This window comes from Pongo abelii, chromosome 20 (genome assembly GCF_028885655.2).
Source record: "Pongo abelii isolate AG06213 chromosome 20, NHGRI_mPonAbe1-v2.0_pri, whole genome shotgun sequence".
Classification (NCBI taxonomy): Eukaryota; Metazoa; Chordata; class Mammalia; order Primates; family Hominidae; genus Pongo; species Pongo abelii.
In genome coordinates this window covers 39,512,491-39,536,400 of record NC_072005.2, presented here as the reverse complement: position 1 = coordinate 39,536,400, position 23,910 = coordinate 39,512,491, and the positions used below count along the sequence as shown (strand labels likewise).

At 41.3% G+C, this 23,910-nt stretch overlaps 1 protein-coding gene across 6 annotated transcripts in view; it reads right to left on the bottom strand.

Moving 5' to 3' along the window:
- The window catches only part of LSM14A (LSM14A mRNA processing body assembly factor), a 59,550-nt gene extending 37,456 nt beyond the window's left edge, over positions 1-22,094 (bottom strand). For 2 of the 6 annotated variants that reach the window (XM_054538447.2, XM_054538448.2), the window contains exon 1: positions 21,751-22,083. In XM_054538447.2, the coding sequence (XP_054394422.1) occupies positions 21,751-21,871 (121 nt within the window). In that variant the 5' untranslated portion in view covers positions 21,872-22,083. 6 annotated transcript variants of the gene reach the window in all.
- Between the last annotated feature and the right edge of the window lie 1,816 nt (positions 22,095-23,910).

Genomic DNA, 23,910 nt, shown 5'->3' with positions numbered 1-23,910 from the left:
GAGAGGAAAACTCAATAGACAGTAGTAGTATCTAAACTCACACTTTCATCTCTCATCATGTCAAGTAGGAGTCACTTGATACACTTTTTTTTTTTTTTTTTGGCTAGTTGATAATAAGCGAAGGCTTTAAAATTTTTTATTTGAAAGAATCTGTTAAATTCTACTATGGGTCTTGGAAATAACCCATAGTAGAACTTAAAACTAAGAGCATACTTTCCAAAATACGGTGTGAAGAAAACCTCTATCATATGGCAAATGAAGCAAACTGAAAAAGCACGAAAATAGAAACCACAGAATAAGAATGATTTGCACACACCAAGAGTTTAAGAAACATGCTCTAATGATGGAGGCTGGCTTAATAAGATTTGGGGTTTCCAATGCAATAGAATTCTTGTAGTATTGTGAAGAACAAATTCCACAAGAGCGATTAGGAGGGCACACGTGGCTAGAAGATACTGTTACAGAACAAATGAGAAGTCTGGAAGATTAAAACTTGAACATTAACAGTAGAAAGGAAGGAGGCATGATAAGCACAGAAAAGGTAAAGAACTACTGGAACTATTCTACTACAACACATACATTAGCTCATATGCAATCAGTAAATAAGGGAATTATGTCAGTACATTCAGAAATCACATTGGTTCATTTCCAATTTTTCCTAAAATGTTATTTAGTTTTTGCATTTGCAGGTAACAACAGTTAAATACAGCTAGCCCTGAGTAGTGCCACCACTTCTGGTCACCTTTACTGTTTTTAAAGGGAAAGTTCTAAATTTACCGAATTATTTGTTTAAAAATTTTAACTTATCTTTAAGCACACTAGTATCTTTTTATTAGGTTTACATTAGTGCTTAAATTACAAAGATGCACAGATTTCAAATGGTCTGCTCCTAATCCTAGTTTTCCCATAAACCCTGTTCCTCTTAGTGTAGGGAGGCATACCTCAGATTACAGCACAAATGCCTTTGTCTGGATGGCAAAATCTGAACTATGTTCTAATCATTTTTTTTTCATTCATAACACGCAGTACTTTGAGAAAGAACATTTTTACTCTAGTATTCATTTTGGGATTCTACAGCAACTACACATTCCAATGTAAATACCCACAGGTAATGTGACTAGAGCTTTAAGCTGGACATAGGTGCTGTATGTCATTGCATTTCATCCCATTTCTTTCAAATACTTGCTGGGCACCACCTGTCCCAGGTACTATGCTAGATGCTAGGGAAACCAGTTCCTATTCTCAAGGAGCTCAGTCTATTTGCTTACTTGGATTTGATGTCACTGAATTGGATTTGAAGGTCCACTAAACACTCAATACCACTTGCAATGCCTCAAGTAAGTACTACTATTGGTTTCCTGACATCTTAATCTCTGAAGCTGACACAGCATTAGGCTTCAAAGTAAGCCATAATACTACTATTAAGTCAAAATGTAGCTGAATAGATACTGATCTGATTCTGGAACATTTTGGGGATTATCATGAATTAACGAAAATGTAATAATTCAGCAGGCTTAGAATATTTAAGTAATATTAGGCAGGCATTATATTTATGTCCCCAGCCTCAGGGAAGTTACAGTCTGGCAAGTGTGCTAAGCACTACACTGGAAAGAAAGCACACAATATAGTTTGCTAGGGCTGCCAAAACAAAGTACCAGAGATTATATTATGAGCACACAGAAACTTGTATACAAATGTTTATATCAGCATTATTCATAACAGCCAGATGGTAGAAACAACCCAAATGCCCATCAACAAAAGACAAATTATGATCTCTATATATCTTATATATATGACATATATTTTAAAATACATGTAATGAAATATTATTCAGCCATAAAAAAACCACAATGCTGATACATATTACATCAAGAGTGAAGCGTGAAAGCATTACGCTGAGTAAAAGAAGCCAGAAACAAAAAGTCACACAGTGTATGATTCCTTTTACATAATATATCCGAAATAGGAAAAAACATGAAGACAGAAAGCGGGTTAGTGGTCAACAGGGTATGGGGGAAATGAAGAGGGATTACTTAATGCCTAGGGGTATTTTAGTAGGATGATGGAAAGTTTTGAAACTAAGGAGAGGTGGTAGTTGCACAACACTGTGACTACACTAAGTGCCACTGAATTGTACACTTTATAATGGTTAATTGCATGTTATGTGAATTTTCAACTTCAAACACACACGTGCACACACACCTACAAATACAGCCTACAAGAGAATACAGAGAATGATAAAAGTAGTTGGGGAGAATGGGGAAACAAGGGGTGGTTGTCCTCTACATTTTAAACTTCATCATGTTGCTACATTGCCCTAATAATTTTTTCTTTCTTTTTTTGAGACAGCGTCCCTTCTCTGTCATCCAGTCCACGCTGGAGGGCAGTGGTGCCATCTCGGCTCACTGCAACTTTTACCTCCCAAGTTCAAGCTATCCTCCCACCTCAGTCTCTTGAGTAGCTAGAACTACAGGCACACACACTACACCTGGCTAATTTTTTGTATTTTTTGTAGAGATAGGATTTCGCCATGTTGCCCAGGTTGGTCTCCAACTCCTGGGCTCAAGCGATCCATCCACCACAGCCTCCCAAAGTGCTGGAATTACATACACGTGTGAGCCATGATGCCCAGCTAATAATTTTATTAGTCTTAAGAACAGAATCAATTTTATATTTCTAGCTTGAAATAACACCAAAGATTTATTAATAGAAATGCATCCCATGCATTAAAACAACAACAACAACAACAACAACAACAATAAAACAGGGTCAAATTATTTGGCAAAATCACTCATCTAATCCAGTCTCCAGATTTAGTTAAGCTCAAACATCATCCCAATGCCAAACTGGTTGTTAGTGCATATAATACTTGTATATAAAATCATAGTACAAGGCCAGAGAAATGAGTTGTAGTGACAAACTTCCCAATACAATACCCCCATTATAAAATACCAGAAATGTTCTAAATTTAAGCATGATAAACATTATATACTTAAAATACATAGTTAAGTAAAGCTAGTACCCCCCAAACGACATTATTAACATTTTCCAGGCTGGGCATGGTGGCTCACACTTGTAGTCTCAGCACTTTGGGAGGGCAAGGTGGGCAGATCACCTGAGGTTGGGAGTTCGAGACCAGCCTAGCCAACATGGCGAAACCTCTGTCTCTAATTTAAAAAAAACAAAAACAAAAACAAAAATTAGCCGGTTGTGGTGGCACACGCCTATAATCCCAGCTACTTGGGAGGCTGAGGCATCAGAATTGCCTGAACCCCAGAGGCAGAGGTTGCAGTGAGTCATGATCACACCACTACACTACAGCCTAAGCAACAGAGTAAGACTGTCTCAAAAGAAAAAAAAAAAAAATTCCCAAAGCCTGAACTTTTTTTTTTTTTTTTTTTTTTTTTTGAGACGGAGTCTTGATCTGTCGCCTAGGCTGGAGTGCAGTGGCATGATCTCGGCTCACCGCAACCTCCGCTTCCCGGGTTCAAGTAATTCTCCTGCCTCAGCCTCCCGAGTAACTGGAACTACAGGTGTGCACCACCACGCCCAGGCTAATGTTTGTATTTTTTTTTTTTTTTTTTTTTTAATTAGAGACTGGGTTTCACCATGTTGGCCAGGATGGTCTTGATCTCCTGATCTTATGGTCTGCCCGCCTTGGACTCCCAAAGAGTTGGGATGACAGGTGTGAGCCACCACACCTGGCCTGAACTTTTTTTTGACATGAACTAAAAATTGTAAATTAGGCTCTAATGTTAACTGAAAAGAAAAAGAAACAAGTCTGTTGAATACCAAAATTTGAGAGCAACAAATGAAACACTGAATTATCCAAAAGACGCTTACAAAGTTAAGAAACTAAGACCAAGTTCAAATGAAAACTTAGAATAAGATTTATGATGTAAAGTTAAAACTCTTCAGTCAAGTATCAGCTGCAAGATCTGGTCCCAACATACTCAAACTTAAATTCCAACCAAGCTCATTATTCTCAGTTCACAGATTAGGTTTTCTGTCCTCTATTTTTATCTCTCCCCCTATCCTAAATTTCAACTTGAAGGTTCCAGGTATCGGTCAGGGTTTTACAGAGAAACACAATAAATCAGATGTGCATATACAAACACAGAAAGAGACTTAAGGAATTGGCCCGAGGGATTAAGGAGGCCTGGTAAATCCAAAATCTGCAGAGCAGGCTGGCAGAACTCCTTGCTCAGAGGTCAGTCTTTGTTCTATTAAAGGCCTTCCACTGATTGGATGAGGCCCACCCACAAATGGAGGCTACTCACAATCTACCAACTTAAATGTTAAATCTCATACAAAAAATACTTTCACAGAAACATCGAGAATATTTGATCAAATATCTAGGCACTGTGGCCCAGTCAAGTTGGCACATAAAATTAGCCATCACCCAACTCCACCTGGGCTAAAGTAATCTGTTCTTCCTTTGAAAACCACATAGCATTCTATCATTCTGTCTATACTACCCTTCTAGAATTTAAAGATCTGGAGAAAGATCTGTATCTAGATCATCTTTGCAACTCCCACAAAATCTAACACAGTGCTCTACATATAGCTGACATTTGAATATTTCTTGAATAAGTCACACAGCAGAAAAAGCTATTAAGTAAGCTACTTCCAAAGTACTGAACAGTGTTTAATACCAAGGGAACGGAATTAAATTATAAAAGAAACTCACTTAGGATAAAATGAAAGAATGATTGTTTAGAGTAAATAACAACTGATGTTGATAGAATGGGAAAGTGGGAAAAACAAACTCAACCTCAGCATATTTAAAAAACAGTCTACATGCAAAAGCAGCAAACCAGGAAACAAAAAAGTTACAGTTAGTATTTTTCTTCTCTTTCTGACATTTATACATAAGTACAGCTCTTGTCCATTTGGTGCCATACACAAACTCTTGCTGAAAATATCTGAGATACAGAAACTATCTGAGATATCTTGGAATAAGGTATTATACATGGATTTAATATAACAAGGAAGGTTTAATTACTTAAATACTAAAAAGCACCATCTCTTCTATAACGCAGTACTCTTGCTCAGGCCCTGAAGGTAGCATGGTAGAAAGCTGACTCTGGGTTTTTTACTTAAGAGCAGAGCTTTACAAAAATAAGATTCGACAGTCCAGCTCTCGGAACCACATCACAGCCTGCTTCCACAAACTCTCACTTTCTGCACATCTACACTCTCTTCTCTGGCCCCTTCTTCACCCTTACCCACACTACTTTCTTCCTGTTAGCAAATATTACTGCACTGAATGAAAACATCTGTCCCTCAGCCTCCACCATCTCTTCCGGAACCCACTACGAACTTAACACCCCTAACAGAGGCATTACTCCTGCCCTTGTGTCTGCAATATTCTCGATCACCTCACAGATCACATGCCAAGCACTGGTGACCCAATGACAAAAAACTACCTCCACTTCCAGAGGTCATAACCTAGATGACGTTCCTTGCACCTTCTGCAATATATTCTCAAAATCAACTTCTTTGCTCTTAACTCAAGAGGTTACATCATCTTCGACTGAAAAAACCCCAAAGCCATCTTGTTAAGAGCCCATCTTGTCCTTATAAAACCAAAAAGGCAATTTCAAATTTTAGATAGTGATGTAATAACAAAACAATACTGGCTCCTTAGAAGGTTTACTACAAAGCAAAACACATTTACAAAGGATCTCTCTTATGTAAGTGTACGTAACAGATAGCCTTAACATGTTCCTAGATAGCTTCTACATGTGGCTAATTCTAACTCATCTGTCAGGCCCCAGCTTAAATGTTGTGTCCTCAAGAACCTTGTCTCTGTTGTTTTGTTTCTTAGCACACAGTATAGTGTCTAACATATAGTCATGGCAGGAGCTGAGTAATTCTCTTGAATGAAGAGCTTATTAAATAGTAAGTACAGAAAATTTAAGGGGGCAGAAAAGAAGCTTTTACATGCTTGGTGCTTAGGGTGAGTATTAAAGAAGAATCTAGTGAGGGGCACTCTAGAAAGAGGTACAACTTGTGCCCCCCTGTCCCCTGCAAAGCATTAGGACAAGCAGGGCGATAGGGAGGGAAGATCTCTGCTAAATTCAGATTTTTATCCAGAAAGAAATGTAGTCATTAAAAATTTTTTAGGGTCGGGCATGGTGGCTCATGCCTGTAATCCCAGCACTTTGGGAGGCCGAGGCGGGTGGATCACGAGGTCAGGAGTTCGAGACAAGCCTTGCCAAGATAGTGAAACCCTGTCTCTGCTAAAAATACAGAAATTAGCTGTGTGAGGTGGTGCACGCCTGTAGTCCCAGCTGCTTGGGGGGCTGAGGCAGGAGAATTGCTTGAACCCGGGAGGCGGAGGTCGTGGTGAGCCAAGATTGTGCTATTGTACTCCAGCCTGGGCAACAAGAGCGAAACTCTGTCTAAAAAAAAAAAGAAAAAATTTTAGGAGGGACATCATCAGCTAGATCTGTGTTTCAGGAAAAAAAAAAAAAATACCACCAGCAGTGGCCATGTAAATACTGTAAGTAGTTTTTACAATTGAGAAATTATTGGAGGAGGCTAGATTCAAAGCAAGAAGCAACGATTTCCTAAATCATGGAGGGTGACAGTAAAGACTGAGAAAGGGGATGGGTATGAGGACAAGTCAGAAACAAGAACTTGAGAATACATAAGAAGAAAAAACACAAAGGATATAATATTTTACACTGACTTAACATTTGGTGAATACTTACTATATGCTAGACACTATAATATGTATTAATTTAGTTAACTCTCACAGGAATTCTGTATAGTACAAGTGGTTATTATTCTCATAAAGAATAAAAAAAGATAAAACAATAGAGTGAAGATCAAAGAAAGCTTCTTTGGCAACATAAACATTTGAAATGAGATTTAGCGATGAATATGGGACAGGAGCAGGGTGAAGTCAGAAGGATGACCTGTATGTTCATGGAACAAAAAGGGAAAGAGAAGTAAAGGGCAGAGGGGATGTATGCTATGAAATAAAGCTGAATAAGCACCAAAGAGTGGGGGTAAGGATTCCAGTTTTTCTAAGAACAGAAAGCCACTAAAAGGTTTTAAGAAAGCAACTGGAGGCCGGGTGCGGTGGCTCACGCCTGTAATCCCAGCACTTTGGGAGGTGGAGATGGGTGGATCACCTGAGCTCAGGAGTTCGGGACCAGCCTGGCCAACATGGTAAAACCCCGTCTCTACTAAAAATAGAAAAATTAGCTAGGCATGGTGGCGGGCGCCTGTAATCCCAGCTACTTAGGAGGCTGAGGCAGGAGAATCACTTGAACCCAGGAGGCAGAGGTTGCAGTGAGCCCAGATAGTGCCATGGCACTCCAGCCTGGACAACAAAAGTGAAACTTCGTCTCAAAAAAAAAACAAAAAAAACAACAAAGCAACTTGATTTTGTGTTTTGAAAAGATTACTTGTGCTATAGTGTGGCCCATGCTGTAGAAAAAGGGACCATGGTGGACCATCTAAGAGGTGACGAAAACCTGGGCTGGGGAAGATGCAGAGAAGTAGCAGATGAAGTCAAAAGCATTTGGGAGGTAAAATCCAAAGAATTGAATGAATACAGAGTATGAGTGAAAGGGACAAATTTCAGGTGTCTGGTTTGGGTATTCACTGTTCACTCCAACATGTGATGCGAACTCTCCTTAGAAATCCTACCAAGTTCATAGCTTGAATGCACTTTCCCTAACCATGGGCATTCATTTATGTATCTGCTGGGTAGGAAGATGGCAAAGGGTGGCTATGGCTACCAAGAGTCTAGACTCTAAATAGTACCTTCTATGGAACTAGCACAGAGTTAATAAATAAATAATTTAAAAGGCATTACACCACACAGAAGTTAATAAATAATGTCAATTAGGAGACTAAACTATGCTCTATTTTGACTAACCAATTAGCCAAAGGAATGAACTCCTCACTCTTTAAAAGAGGGTATCTCCCCCATGTACACTCAATAAGTAATTGTTCAGTGAGGACTCCTCACATACTAGTCACTCTCACTGGGGAACTATGTATCGGGAAATTGGACAGTGACCCACGTCACTGTTAAAAGAGCATACACCCCGGCCAGGCGCAGTGGCTCACGCCTGTAATCCCAGCACTTTGGGAGGCCGAGGTGGGCAGATCTCATGAGGTCAGGAGTTCAAGACCAGCCTGGCCAACATGATGAAACCCCATCTCTACTAAAAACACAAATATTACCCGGGCATGGTGGTGGGCGCCTGTTAATCCCAGCTACTTGGGAGGCTGAGGCAGGAGAATCGTTTGAACCTGGGAGGCAGAGGTTGCAGTGAGCTGAGATTGTACCATTGCGCTCCAGCCTGGGCAACAAGAGCAAAACTCCATCTCAATAACAAAACAAAACAAACACACAAACAAAAAAAGAGCATATGCCAGCTAAAGAAAGCAATCATTCTAGACTTCTGTTTACAAATTTCAGTAAAAATAAAATGGCCACATGAGGACTAGCCAGACTGAAAGGAGATTAAGACTGACAATCAGAGCACACAGTGCCCATGCAAACCAATGCAATACAGGAAAGAGAAAATTTTATTAAAATCTAACAAGAGCAGGCTGTGAAAGAAAAGAGAAGTAAATAGAAAACAAAAAGCCAACTTTGGTATTTTTATACATATGCTTATATATGCACTGCGTATCTCTACAACAGTATGGAAAGAAACTGCACTTTTCACTGAGTATGTTTTTGAAATGTTTTTATCACGTGCAATGATTCTCTACTTAAACACAAATATTTTAAAGAAACACACATCTCCACCACACATACCCACAAAAACTCAATAGAAGCATCAAACAGAAGGGACACTAGTGAATGCCAAATCGGTGAATCAGAAGACTGGTTTGAGGAACTCTCTCAGAATCTACAGCAGAAAGGGTTAAAAGCTGGAAGACAAAATAAACAACATGGAGCATAAATGTTTAAAATGGACTGTCAATAGGAGTTCCACAATGAGCAGCAATATCAAAGAATAACAAGTTTTCCTGAGCTAAAGAAAGGCTTGATTCTTGGGATCAACATGCATTCCTTACAAGACAGGAATGTTGGAAGAAAAAAGCCCTACAAGAGTTCCAGTGGGAAATGTGTGGGAAAGCCCACCAATAACTACATTCTTTACATACAAAAGAGAATCGGACTGGTATCTAACGTCTCACATGCAGCAGTAAATGCAAGCAGACAATGGAACAATGTGGAAGATACCAGGTAATGCAAAATATTAACACAGAGAGAAGAAAAGAGGTATCAGCAGACATGCAGCTCAGAATAACAATCCATAGAAATTTTCTTTGTTGTAAAAAAAAATTTCAGACAAAGTTAATAGTGTTGAGCTGTAAAATAAGAACTCAGGGCCAGGCGCGGTGACTCACGCCTGTAATCCCAGCACTTTGGGAAATTGAAGCAGGAGGATCACTTGAGGTCAATTTGAGACCAGCCTGGCCAACATAGTGAAACCCCATCTCTACTAAAAAACACAAAAATTAGCTGGGTGTGGTGACACACACCTGTAATCCCAGCTACTTGGGAGGCTGAGGCAGGAGAATCACTTGAACCTGGGAGGCGGAGGTTGAAGTGAGCTAAGATCATGCTACTGCACTCCAGCCCGGGTGACAGAGCAAGACTCTGTCTCAAAACAGAAACAAAAACAAAAACAAAAACAAAAAACCCTCAGTTTTATCTAAGTCAACATTGCTAATAAAACTGCTCTTAAGGGATTCTAAAAACAGAAGCAATGTAATAATAACAATCTGTAACTTAAAGCCCAAATTAGATAAAACCTGGAAAATGGGACAAAGGGAGAAAAGTGAAAAGATATGTTAAAACTTTTAACTTAGGCATAGCGAAGGTAGCTTGTATTTATCTGGGTCTTGGAAAATTAAAGACATCTATGAACCCTCTCCCCAAATGTTTCTGTATGTAAATAAAAATTGCTTATAACTTCAGGGGATCAAGACTCCCTGAAATCTACCATGAACTCCATGTAATGAATCTATTATAGATAATGGCTAATTACTCCAATTGATAATTGATATAGAGAAATAGTTGTTTGAAATTTAAGGTTTCTAAAAATGCAAGAAAGTTTTAATATTAGGAAATCAATTTAATAAGTATAATTTACATATTAAAAGCAAAAGAAAGGCCGGGCGCAGTGGCTCATGCCCATAATTCCAGCACTTTGGGAGGCCGAGGCATGCGGATCACCTGAGGTCAGGAGTTTGAGACCAGCCTGGCCAACATGGTGAAACCCTGTCTCTTAAAAATACAAAAATTAGCTGGCATGGTGGTGCATGCCTGTCATCCCAGCTACTCGGGAGGTTGAGGCAGGAGAATCACTTGAACCCGGGAGGCGGAAGCTGCAGTGAGCCAAGATTGCGCCATTGCACTCCAGCCTGGGTAGCAACTGTAGAACTCCGTCTCAAAAAAAAAAAAAGCAAAAGAAAGTCTAGAAAAGAAAGTAGATCAGAGGTCGCCTAGGACTGGGGGTCCTAGGCAGCTACTGACTAAACATCGACAAAGAAGCTTCTTGAGTTCATGGAATTGTTAGAAAACTGGACTGTGGTGATGGATACACAACTTTCACTGGACTGCACACTTACAGTGGGTGAATTTTATAGTATGTAACTCATACTCAATAAAGTTAAAAGTTAATAAGTTAAACTTATACCCCAAAACTTACACCCTTCATCCCAATTACTTCAATCTTCTAGTTTCCATTGTGCCTGTTGATGTCAACTCCTGAGCCTTTTAGGAGTTTGGGGTGAAAGTCAAGTTACATCTTGGCTTTTCCCACCGACTATTTAGGTTGCGGCTCTCAACTTTGCTAAGTCATTTAAACTCATCTATTTGCCTTCCAAACTGTGTTGATGTTGTCTCCTTTCCAAATCTATTTTGTCCTTTATAGGTTTATGGTTTTGTTTTGTTTTTTTTGAAACTCGCTCTGTCACCCAGACTGGAGTGCAATAGCACGATCTCAGCTCACTGTAACCTCTGCCTCCTGGGTTCAAGCGATTCTCCTGCCCCAGCCTCCCAAGTAGCTGGGATTACAGGTGCACACCACCACGCCTGGCTCATTTTTGTATTTTTAGTAGAGACGGGTTTCACCATGTTGGTCAGGCTGATCTCGAACTCCTGACCTCGTAATCCGCCTGCCTCAGCCTCCCAAAGTGCTGGGATTACAGGTGTGAGCCACTGTGCCCGGCTGGGTTTATGTATTTTTTAAAAGTCCCTCTCGTGTAGTTTTGATAGGATTTATCAACAGGAAGGAAAAGTAAAAGCATGTCCAGTTTGCTATCTTTACCCAATGGTTTAAATTTAATGTTGACTCTCTAAGCTGCTTTCAGTTGGGCATTCTTCCTTATGGCTGTTTTTATATTTTAATCTCCAAATGATAAAACCAAGAGACAGATATGAAAATATGATATAAGAGTGAAAAAGCAGGGGGGAGGATAAACGCATCCATGAGGAATTAAAAAACAACAACAAGGCTGGGGAGCAGGAGGCAAGATAGAAATTATCTGAGATGGAGCTAGAAAGAGGAGGGGGAGAGGGGAGGGAGGGAGTGTCAGAGGTAGAGAGAATGAATGGATTTCTTAGATTTAAAGAGAGTTGACTCTTTTTTTCTTTTTTGAGATGGAGTCTCGCTCTGTTGCCTAGGCTGGAGTGCAGTGGTGCAATCTCGGCTCACTGCAAGCTCCGCCTCCCGGGTTCACACCATTCTCCTGCCTCAGCCTCCCTAAGAGCTGGGACTACAGGTGCCTGCCACCACACCCGGCTTTTTTTTTTTTTTTTTGTATTTTTAGTAGAGACGGGGTTTCACCATGTTAGCCAGGATGGTCTCAATCTCCTGACCTTGTGATCTGCCCGCCTTGGCCTCCCAAAGTGCTAGGATTACAGGCATGAGCCACCGCGCCTGGCCGAGAGTTGACTCTTCAGATTCACAAGGTCCACAGAGAAACACTCAGAGGAAAAATCAAACCAAACCAAAAAACAAACAAACAACAACAACAACAACAAACCAGTGTGATCACATTTGTGAATTCCAGGAATAGAGAATTCTAAATAAAAGCTTCCAGAGAGAAAAGTGACTGAGAATCAGACTGGCATCAGCAACCCCAGAATATTAAAAGAACAAAAAGCAGTAACTTCAAAGTTCTATAGAAAAAAGACTCTTAATTTGGAAATACATAGCCAACCAACCAGTCAAGCACAAGAAAACATAGGTTCACTAAGAAAAGCTGTCACCTACATTTTCCATGTATTTTATTTTTTAATTACAAAGATTCACTCAAGTAAAATTGGGAGGAGTAGAAAGAATCAACTGAGAGGTCAATATTGGAAACAAGAAACAGGAATCTGAGTATCTCTGAATAGACTAGAGAGAGATAATGGACTAGGATAGTAGCGGTGGCCAGAGGTGAAATTCTGCACCTAGTTTGAAAGCAGAGCTGATAGGTTCGGATCACATGAGGTGAGACAGAGAGAGAGGAATTAAGGATAGCTCCAAGGTGTTTGGTCTTACCAACTAGAATAGAGCTGTCATTTGATTAGATGGGGAAGGCTGATGGAGGAACAGGTTTGGGGCATGCTGAATTGAGATTCTAGCAGACTTCCCTACAAGTAGAGATGTTAAAGAGGCAATGGATATACAAGTCAGGAGTTCAGAGGAGAAATCCAGGCTAGAGATAGGAGTCAGTGATATACAGGTAGTATTTGAAACCAGGAACTAGATGAATGAGATCATCAAAAGAATGCAGATGATTAAATAAATGCTAACAGACAGAGAGAAAAGGGGAGATAACTGAGCCCTGGAGCTCTCCAACATCTGGCGGCTTAGGAGTTGAATCAACAAAGGAGATTGAGAGGTAACCAGTGAGATATGAGGAAAAAAATGGCATACGATCAAGTGAAGAAAATGCTTCACAGAGAACAGACTAACTGTACCACGTAATGCTGACTGGTGAAGTAGAATGAGACTAAGAACTGACTACTGGATTTGGTAACATGGAAGTCTTTGGTAATTTTGATAAGAAAACTTCATATGTAGGAATAAAAACCTTAGTGAACAGGGCTCAAAAATGAATGAACACAAGTGGTGTAGACAACTTCTTCAAGGGGTTTCGCTATAAAGGGAAGGATAGAAATGGGGTAATCATTAGAAAAGAGGAAATGCACTTCAAGTACAGTGGGGTTTTTTGGTTGTTCTTAAGATAGAAGAAATAACCGCCTATCTGTAAGCAGACAGAAAGATGCGTTAGGGAAGGAAAAACTGAGGAGAGTAGAGAACTGCTGGAGCAATGTCCTTGAATCACCAAGAGGGGACGAATGCTGCACAAGTGGAAGAGTGGTCTTACACAGAAATAAGAACAGTTTATCCATATCGATCAGAAAAAAACATAGAAGTTTGGGTGACAGATGCAGGTAACTGGGTATATGAGGGGTAAGTTTATCAAAATTATCTTTCGTTTACTGTTCTTTTCTCAGTTAACTATTATAGAAAGCACGGTTAAGGGGCTGAAAGTGAATATGGGGGAGGTGTTGGAGGCTTGAGGAAAATGAATGGAATAGCCATGTAGAAAAGTGAAATGGATTATGGAAGTATAGTGTGACTGCTAGGAAGTGACCATGACTGCGGAGGCTAGCGAACATAAATTTAGGGTGAGGCTGGTCAGCACATCTGTGTTGATATAATCAGGGTTGTGATTTCTTGTATAAGACAGCAAGAGGGGAATGGGGTAGGGGCTGAGGGAATGTGTACTGACTGTCACGGCTGCTCATGGAGTTGAAGCAGGATAAAGAGGGAAGTAAAGTTATGAGGGGAATGAGAGGACAGTGAAAGGCAGTTAAGATGACAGTAGACTACAGTAGGTGTGAATGACTGACAGAGTTGGGCTACTAGAGAGACTGAGCACCTAGACAGAGAGGGAGATGGTGGTGGGAAATAACATGGGACAGCTATTCTCTATTAAGCACCAACATTAGTTACTTCTTTTATTTCACCTCATTTAATTATCAGAATGACTCTGAAAGATGGGCATTATTATCCATCCCTATTGAAAAGATGAAGAAGTTAAAGCTAAGGTTAAATAACTTGTCCAAGACCAAAAAGCTGCTAAGTATTCCAACTGGCATTTTGGGTCACATTTTCTTCCAGAAACAAACAAACAAACAAAAAACCCTACAAAACTAGAATAAAGCCTTGGGAATAAATTATTTTACAGACCAACTCACACTTTGTCCACTAAAAAACTTACTTCAAGCCGGACGCTGTGGCTCACACCTGTAATCCCAGCACTTTGGGAGGCCAAGGCAGGCAGATCACTTGAGCCCAGGAGTTAGAGACCGACCTGGGCAGCATGGCAAAACCGTGTATCTACAAAAAACAGAAAATTAGCTGGGTGTGGTGGTGTGTGCCTGCAGTCCCAGCTACTTGGGAGGCTGAGGCAGGAGGATTACCTGAGCCCAGGGAGGTCAAGGCTGTGATGGTGCCACTGCACTCCAGCCTGGGCGACAGAGTGAGACTCTTGTCTCAAAACAACAACAACAAAATCTATCTCAATGATATCTAGTTTTAAAAACAGCTAATTAATATATTATTTTATAGCATCATGAGAGAAAGACAAATTGTTTCTATAGCAAGCATCTTCTAGCATGGAGTAATTAAATTCAAGTTAAACTATCTGTAGTTACTGCTATTATTACTGTGGCACTGAGTTAAATACAAAACTCCTGCTATGTATCATTCACAGATTTCCTTTTTCTTCCTACTTCTTTCCTTCTACTATTTTTTTTCCTTCAGTTTTATGCTGTTTTCTTTACTTCAGACTTAGAAAATCATGGCTTATCTTACTTACCCCTACTAGAAAATGAACAGTTTCTGGCACCTGACTTCAGACTCCCAGAATTACCAAGTATTTCTGTGGACTATGTAACAATAATAAACTGTTTCCAAGGCTCCAAGTACTGGCAACATCACTAAATAGGGCAACAAAAAGAAACTGTAGCTTGAAGTTTCACTAGATCTTTGTCATTTTAGGTAGTAATTTTGTGAATTGCTAGATTTAGATCCCCAAGTAATGCAAGAAATGAAATAAAGCACTCCACAAGTATTTTATCCATCACACAAAGCTCTTCCACTCTCTCCAATAAGGTAATAATTTATGACTATGTGACTAACATCAAGAAGCAGATAAATTATGCCAATGAGCCAGACTTAGCAGATGATTAAAGAAATCTGTTAACAATTTACTTGTTCTTCTATCCTTCCACCCATCTCTTGATTTTAAGAACAACTTATTTTAAAGGCAAGTGGCTTATATAATCGTTCTTCACAAAGTCTCTTTTCCCAGTGCAGTAACAACCTGGTTTCCATTTGAATGATTATCCAGGTAAGCTAACTAAATGTAAGAATTTATTTTTGATAAGAATTTCATTCATTTTAGCCTATTTAGGCATCCTACTCACTTATAGACATAGGTGCAAACACAACTGGAACTATTCCATAAAATATTCATACATGTCACCACTGTGTAATTTCCTCCTACATCCTGAATGGAGGCTTCCTTTAAACTGTAAATGAAAATTATAATTGAGCTTGAGTCACAAAGAGTTTACCTCCCCAATAATGTTAATTATGTCACTAGATTTCATCCTCTTGCATCCCTACTCACTGAAATTCTTCAAAATTTCTTAATGTGAGGGTGGATAATTTAATTTTATAGGGAAACGCAATTGTGAACATGGAAAAGCATTATTTGGAGGTATACCCAAGATACTTCTACAAGAACAATAAGCTAAAATGCTAAATCACTTCCATTTACTCACTAACTAAACAATCTTTCATCCCAGGAGCTCAGAGTCTGGAGGTGAGGGGGAAGGTGAAGACAGACAATAAACATATGCAAATAAGCAAAGAAGATTAAGTGTAAGTCATGATCAGTGCTGAGAAGAAAATAAATTCAGAGCTATGACACAGACTACAAACTGCAACAAACTGCAGAAACAAACTGCAACACAGATCATCTATAAACATACGTAGCAGACTGACATCAAAGCCTTTCTAGGTTGCCTTTATGACTTCTTAACATATGCTTAGGTTCTGAGGATCAAAGCCCCCCAAACTTACCTGTTTCACTTTCTAGAACTAAAGCTAGTCTGTGACATCTCTAGCAGAAAATAAGGCACATCAACCATTTCACAGCACCTCTGCAATTAGGCTTTTGATTATATGGTGTGATAATTTATCCACACTGAAACATTTTCAAGAGAGAAAACAGATTATTATTATTATTATTATTATTATTTTGTGGTTTTTTTTTTTTGAGACAGAGTCTCGCTCTATTGCCCAGGCTAGAGTACAGTGGTGCGATCTTGGCTCACTCTAACCTCCGCCTTTCAGGTTCAAGCGATTCTCCTGCCTCAGCCTCTCAAGTAGCTGGGATTACAGACATGCACTAGCACGCTTGGCTAATTTTTGTATTTTTAGTAGAGATGGGGTTTCGCCATGTTGGCCAGACTGGTCTCGAGCTTCTGACTTCAGGTGATTCACCTGCCTCAGCCTCCTAAAGTGCTGGGATTACAGGCTATCATTGTTATTTTTTAAGACAAGGTCTTGTTCTATGTTTCAGGCTGGAGTGCAGTGGCATGATCACAGCTCCTCTTGGGCTCAAGCAATCCCCCTGCCTCAGCCTCCCAAGTGGCTGGGACGACAGACATGCATGCCACCATGCTTGGCTAATTTACTTTTTAAAATTTTTTGTGAAATGGAGTCTCCCTATATTGCTGAGGCTGGTTTTGAACTCCTGGGCTCAAGCAATACTCCGGCCTCGACCTTTTGGAAATGTTGGGATTACAGGCCTGAGTCACCCTGCCCAGCCGGGATGTTTTTAATAATTATGCCAGAGCAGGCACAAACAAGGACTTTCCACCAGGGCAAACTAGGCCATATGGTCACCCTAATTATATACCACATCAAATGTAAATAGCCAAAAATTTCAAGAGTAGTTTTAGTTCCAGATATATTTAAATTATAATATCCAAGCCCTAAATTATAATATGGACCGTATAAACCAAGTGAATCCCCTACTAAATGTAAAGCTCTGAACATCTCACATTGTACACAAAATCAATTTCAGATGCATTATAAACCTCAATGTGAAAAAGCAAAGCACAAAAAGGTTTAAAGATAATCAAAGTATCTCTATGATGTTTTAAAAAAAGAAACACTAGCCATAAAAAACTGATGAACATGTTTACATTAAAATGAAGAACTTCTGTTAATTAAAAGAAACTACTAAATGGAAAAAATGTTTGCAATATATACATCCAACAATGGAGATATATTCAGAATACAGAACTCTAGAAAAAGACATGCGTTTCAATTTTAAAAAGGCAAAAGATTTCAAAGGCATTTTATGAAAAATGAGATCCAAAGACCCAGATATGAAAAGATGGTCAGCCCCATTTAGTAATGAGAGAAATGATTAAAACTAAATACAACTACATACCCAACAGGATTGGCTAGAATTGAAATATATGATACCACGTATGGTTGTTGGTAAGGGATATGAAACAAGAACTCTTACATACTAATAAATGAAGTAAAAACCACTAAACAACTACTTTGGAAAACTACTTGGCATTACCTGATAAAGACCAACATTCCCCATGTTTTTGCAATTCAAATTCTAAGTATATAATCTCAAGAAAACTACATAAACATGCATCAGTGCACTTAAACAGAAATGTACATAAAAGCATTGTTTATAATAGCCCCAAACTGCAAACAATCTAAACGCAATATCCAAAACAATGGCAGAAGAAATAAACTTGTGTTATATTCATGATGGAATATTATGAAACAATAAAAGCTAAAAATAAAATATATACAACATAATCCTATTTACATAAAGTTAAAAATGGGCAAAATTAAACTCTATTATTTAGAGATGTAAACTTACATGGTAAAACTATAAATATCAGAAGAACATTTATATCTAGCTTAAATTAAGATGGTGATAGTTGTGATGGGAAAATATAGGTGGTGCGAGGCTTCTGGGATGCTGGCAATGTCTGTCTTGCCTTGGGTGGTGGTTACAAAGATGTTTGTTTAAAAATATTTCATTTTTATCTTATGTATCTTTTCAGCCTGTGTAGTTAGGTTTCCCAATAACACTCTCCCCGAGAAATTAAAAAAAAAAAAAGTTCAAAAGAGAATGCTAAGACTGTTACTCAAAGAGATTAACTCTTAATCCATAGTTTAAAAACAGTAACAGGGATCTCTACATCCAAATACACACTGTATTATAAATTCCATGAACAAACTTTTGGCTTTAGGCCAGGTGCAGTGCCTCACACCTGTAATCCCAGCACTTTGGGAGGCCAAGGTGGATGGATCATCTGAGGTCAGGAGTTTGTGAGGTCAGCCTGGCCAACATGGTGAAACACCGTCTCTACTCAAAATACAAAAATTAGCCAGCTGTGGTGGATGCCTGTAGTCCCAGCTACTCGGGAGGCTGTGGCAGAACTGCTTGAACCCGGGAGGTGGAGGCTGCAGCGAGCCGAGATGGCACCACTGCACTCCAGCCTGGGCAAGAGCAAGACTCTGTCTCAAAACAACAACAACAACAAAAAAACACAAACAAAATAAAACAAATGAAAACACTTTTGGCTTTAATCTTTTAGACTACCATTCTTCGTTCAAATTTTGAAATGGAAGGTGAAATTTTCTGATATCGGATTACTCAACAAGTCTTGTAAATTTTAAAATTTTAAGACTGAACTTCTTGCTTCTAATCTTGAAATCTGAAATGTGTCCAGTATTGACTAGACAGTTATTATGTAGTTTTCGATTAGATAATATCATGTAGAATAATATATAAAGGTTTGATAATGTCAGTTTTTGCGAACATAATCAAATTCCCCAAACCGGTTACATGTTTAACTCATGTTGCTTAAGAAAAAGCAGCTGGGTGCGGTGGCTCATGCCTGTAATCTCAGCATTTTGGGAGGCCGAGGCAGGTGGATCACTTGAGTTCAGGAGGTCAGGAGTGATTGGTCAGCCTGGCCAATATGGTGAAAGCCTGTCTCAACTAAAAAATACAAAAATTAGCCAAGCGTGGTGGCACGCGCCAGTATTCCCAGCTACGCAGGAGGCTGAGGCAGGAGAATTGCTTGAACTTGGGAGGCAGAGGTTACAGGCAGCCAGGATTGTGCCGCTGCGCTCCGGCCTGGGCAACAGAGTGAGACTCCATCTCAAAAAGAAAAAGAAAAAGCATATAATGATGTGGGATGAAATATCAAAGCCATGAGTACAAACATAAATTCAATGATTAAAAAAATTTTTCACTGCTATATTCATATATTTATCAAGTCATGAAACAAAGAACAAATTTATATTTTATGTCATATGAATTTAACTATTACAGACTAATGAAACATTGACTCTAAAAGCTGCTGAAAAGTTTTTAAAATGTGGGTTATTAAAATGTAGACTTTTGGGGTTCCTGCATAAAAGGATATGTTCGTAGTTTTTAAAAAAGAACAAAAATACTTTAAAAATTTTCAAATGTATTTTTTTTTCTTTGTGAGGAATAAAGGTAACACAGCCAACTTATTGAGTCACTAAGCTGGCAAGACACCTTTAAATTCAGATTAGGTAAAGCAATACTTTAAAAAAAATTTATTAAACCACTTTAATGAGAAATTATTTTCAACCCATATCTGGCTCTCACCCAGCACTTTTCAAAATTTCATAAAGAGAGGCTTTTTCATAATTTCAAAAAGCCAGAAAAACACTATACAGCTAAGTAACTATTGTATAAAAAATATAAAAATAAATTCAAAATAAGGCCAAGCAAAAACTAAGTTACTTAAGAAGCATCACTGGGAAAGTCTTTAATAAACACCAAATACCATCATACATCCTATAGCGGATTTCTAAGCGCTAAAGTCTACAGGTGTTTTAATGAGGTAATGTGTCACAGCACAATGTTTCACAAGGTGAAGAGGGAAATGTGGGGGTACTCCCTGGTTTTTCGTACTACTTTTAAAATTAGACTTGGTGATTTTAAAAAGTGTATAATTCAATGATCTTCAGCAAAATTGCAGAGTTGTGCAACTATCACCATCTCGTACTACTCCTTTATGGTGTACAGTTCTATAACATCAAAAGGTTCCCTACCCAGGTATAAGAGTTGTCCCAACACCAGGGCTATTAAAAAGATTTACCAGAGGCTGGGCGCGGTGGCTCATGCCTGTAATCCCAGCACTTCGGGTGGCCGAGGCGGGTGGATCACCTGAGGTCAGGAGTTCGAGACCAGCCTGGCCAACATGGTGAAACCCCGTCTCTACTAAAAATATCAAATTAGCCGGGGGTGGTGGCAGGAGCCTATAATCCCAGCTACTTGGGAGGCTGAGGCAGGAGAATCACTTGAACCCGGGAGGCGGACGTTGCAGTGAGCCGAGATCATGCCATTGCACTCCAGCCTGGGCAAAAAGAGCTAAACTCCATCTCAGAAAAATAAATAAATAAATAAATAAATAAATAAATAAATAAATAAAGGATTTACCAGAGCATCCAAGAAATATTAAATACTTGATCCCGTGAAACCACTCCCCTATCAGTTAACGATTTTTAAAATTCTACAGATTTCGAAAATCTTCTTCTTTATCCTTGGACCTAATCTATCCAGAGGGTCACTAACCATGCTATGCAGTTCCCACCTCTACCAAAAGTGCTGGGAAAATCACCTAGGTTATCTAGCTTCCCCCAAAGTATTTTACACTGTTGTGAGATTTCCTTTAAGATTCAGGAGCTAAAGTTTATTTTCTTTCTGGTTTCCTGGCGGAGCAAAGGCCCTGCACGTGTGAACGGAAACAAAACCCACACAGACTCTAGGGATGCCAAATATTAACACTGTGGGTAGGGGCACCTTCCTTCTCAGCCGAATTCCCTTTCCCGGAGAGCCTCCAGAAGGATCAGTCAACGCCCACTGAGCCTGGATCAAAGGTCAAGCTTGCCTGGTCAAGAAGGATCCTGGATCAAGCTTGAACCCGTTTCCAGAAACAGGGGCGTCGGGGCAGCAGCAAGCATTTTTACCACGCGCCCTAATGAGATGGTTGCACAACAAGCTTTGAGGATTCCGGTTTAACAGGTAAATACCAACAGAGGATGAGCCGAGGGAGATGGGATCTGCTCCACGGCATCGATGGCATTTCGAGAATGTCTGCGTCGCAGAGCAAACCCAAAGTTTTAGCACATTACTCAAGAGTTCACCAGAGGAAGATCGCCACGAATTGAAATGAACAAAGTGAGAAAATGGGTGCTGAGTAGTCAACGCATCCGCGATGAACTCAAGCTGGGCGGAAAAATTCTTTGAATACTCTGGCTTTGTTTTGTGCTAAGACGACAGAAGCCCCGAATTTCGGAGTTGGAAGACGCGTTTCTCCGTGTTCTCCGGCCCGTTCTCGGACTTCAGGGCCGCCCGCCCGCCGCGCACTCAGTCCCGTAGTTCCCCGGGCTTCAGGCGCGGACCTTCCGGGGGGCGGAAGCCAGGGAGCCGCGGGGAGGCCGCGGTCCGGCCCGCGACGCCGGGGCCCGGAGAAGGGAGGGGAGATGCCTCCCGGAGCTCGACGGAGGGAGGAGAGGGAACGAGGAGGCCGCGGGCCGGAGCGGGGAGCAGCCCCGAGCGGCGCCCGGCCCGGCCCCCACCCTGAGGCCCGGTCCCGCGTACCTTTGGCAAGGGCTACGGTGGAGTTTTCAGTGTCGATGGTGTAGAGGATGCCCTCGTAGCGGATCTCCGCCTTGGAGATGAGGCTGATCTTGCTGCCGATGTAAGGGGTGCCCCCGCTCATGGCGCCGCCGCCGCCGCTCCCAGCTGCTCGCAGAGAGGCAGATCCCACGCCGCTGTCGCCCGCTCCGCACGCCCGCTCGCTCCGTCGGCGCCTACAGCAGCCGCTTCAGACCCAACATGGCGGCGGCGCCGGCTCCGCTACCCTCCCCCAGCCTCCAGCCCTCAAGCCGCGGCGCGGCGGCGGCAGCGGCGGCAGCGGCGGCGGCGCGGGGCATGCTGGGAGGGCGAGGCCGCGCTCTCGCGAGATTTGGCCGAGGGCTGGTGGCTCACGGCTCATTCGTGGCTTCAGGAGTCCCGGCAGCGCTTGTTGGCCTGGACTACGGTGGTAGTCTTGGGGCCGCGTGAGAGGAACTTCGGGGACCGGCTGAGTGCCTCGTGGCACCCGCTTGCTGCGGGCTGGAGAGGAGGCGCGCGGCCCTCCTTTTGACTCAGGCCGTGGCCGCCTTGTCGTGGGTCCTGTGTCTTTGCCGACGCGGGGCCCTCGGCCTGGAGCGCTGCCCACCCGCCTCCGAGCTGTGGCGAGCCGCTGCTCATCCTTTTAAGACGCTGAACCTACACCTCGTGGAGCTCCTACGGCTCCATTACCGCAGCCATCGCCCAGGGAGCTTCCCCCGAGGCTGCCCCTAGAGCTGGGGCTCTCACAAGGACTCAAGTGTTTCAGCCCCTTCCTGTCCCGCTCATTCAGTCGGTCTGAACCAGTTTCATGACTTGCAATCCCATTGTAACTCACCAATCCCAATTATCAGTATGTAGCTTGGATCAGTTCCGTGAACCACGGTTTCTGTCGAATCTCAAACGTTAAGGGTCCAAAGCCATGCTCCCTGTTTTCCCTCTAACCTGCTCCTTCACCACCTTTCCCTATTGATGTAAACGGTACCATTTTTACTCAGCTGCTCAGACTAAAATCCTTGAGTCAGCCTTGCCCTCTGTCTTGCTTCCACATCTGTTCTGACTACATCTCTCCGTTATATCTACACAATATATCCTAAATCTGACTTCTCCATATCTCCATTCCTACACCTCTCCCACAAGCCACGATTACTCGGGCTGAATTATTGCAGTAGCCTTCTAAAAGTTGCCTGTATGTCAACTCTTGCCCCCAGTACTTTATTCTCAATACAGCAGCCAGAGAGATCTGTTAAAATCTAACTCAAGGCTGGGCGCAGTGGCTCACGCCTGTACTCCCAGTACTTTGGGGGCCCGAGGCGGGCGCATCACAGGTCAGGAGTTCGAGACCAGCCTAGCCAACATGGTGAAACCCCGTCTCTACTAAAGATAACAAAAAAATTAGCCAGGCGTGGTGGCGCGCGCCTATACTCTCAGCTACTTGGGAGGCTGAGGCAGGAGAATTGCTTGAACCCAGGAGGCGGAGGTTGTGGTGAGCCAAGATTGTGCCACTGCACTCCAGCCTGGGCGACACAGCGAGACTCCGTCTCAAAAAAAAAAAAAAAAAAATCTAAGTCAGATCATGTCCTTCCTCTACTCACTCTACTGATCCCATGTTACACAGAGAGAAAACCAGACTTTGGTGTCTAAGGGTATACATAATTTAGCTTCTCGTTCTGTTCCAGTCACATCTAATACAACCAGTACTTGAGCACTTTATTCCAATCTCCGCTCAAGCATCACCTCCAGAGATGACGTCCCTGACAGCCTTGTTTAAAATAATACCACTCACATCACTCTACATCTCCTTAACTCAGCTTGCATTTTCTTTATAGCATGTATCTCTCTCAAGTGTGTCTGTTTAATTATTTGTATGTATCTGTCTCCTTCACTAGAATGTAAACATTTTGAGATAGTGATGTCGTTTTGGTCACTGCTGTATCATCAGGGGCCTAGTACAGCACCTGGCTCAGGGCAGCTGCTCAGTTAATATTTGCTGCATGAATGAACAGCAGGATGAAGGCAGAGCACAGGCAGGATGGTGAGCTGAGTGAGCAAATGGCAAGAAGCCTGGCATCATAAGAGAGGGACACAGGAGAGAGACAGAGCTCTGATGGGGCTGGTGCACAGTGGCTACAAAGAAAGGTTTGGAAA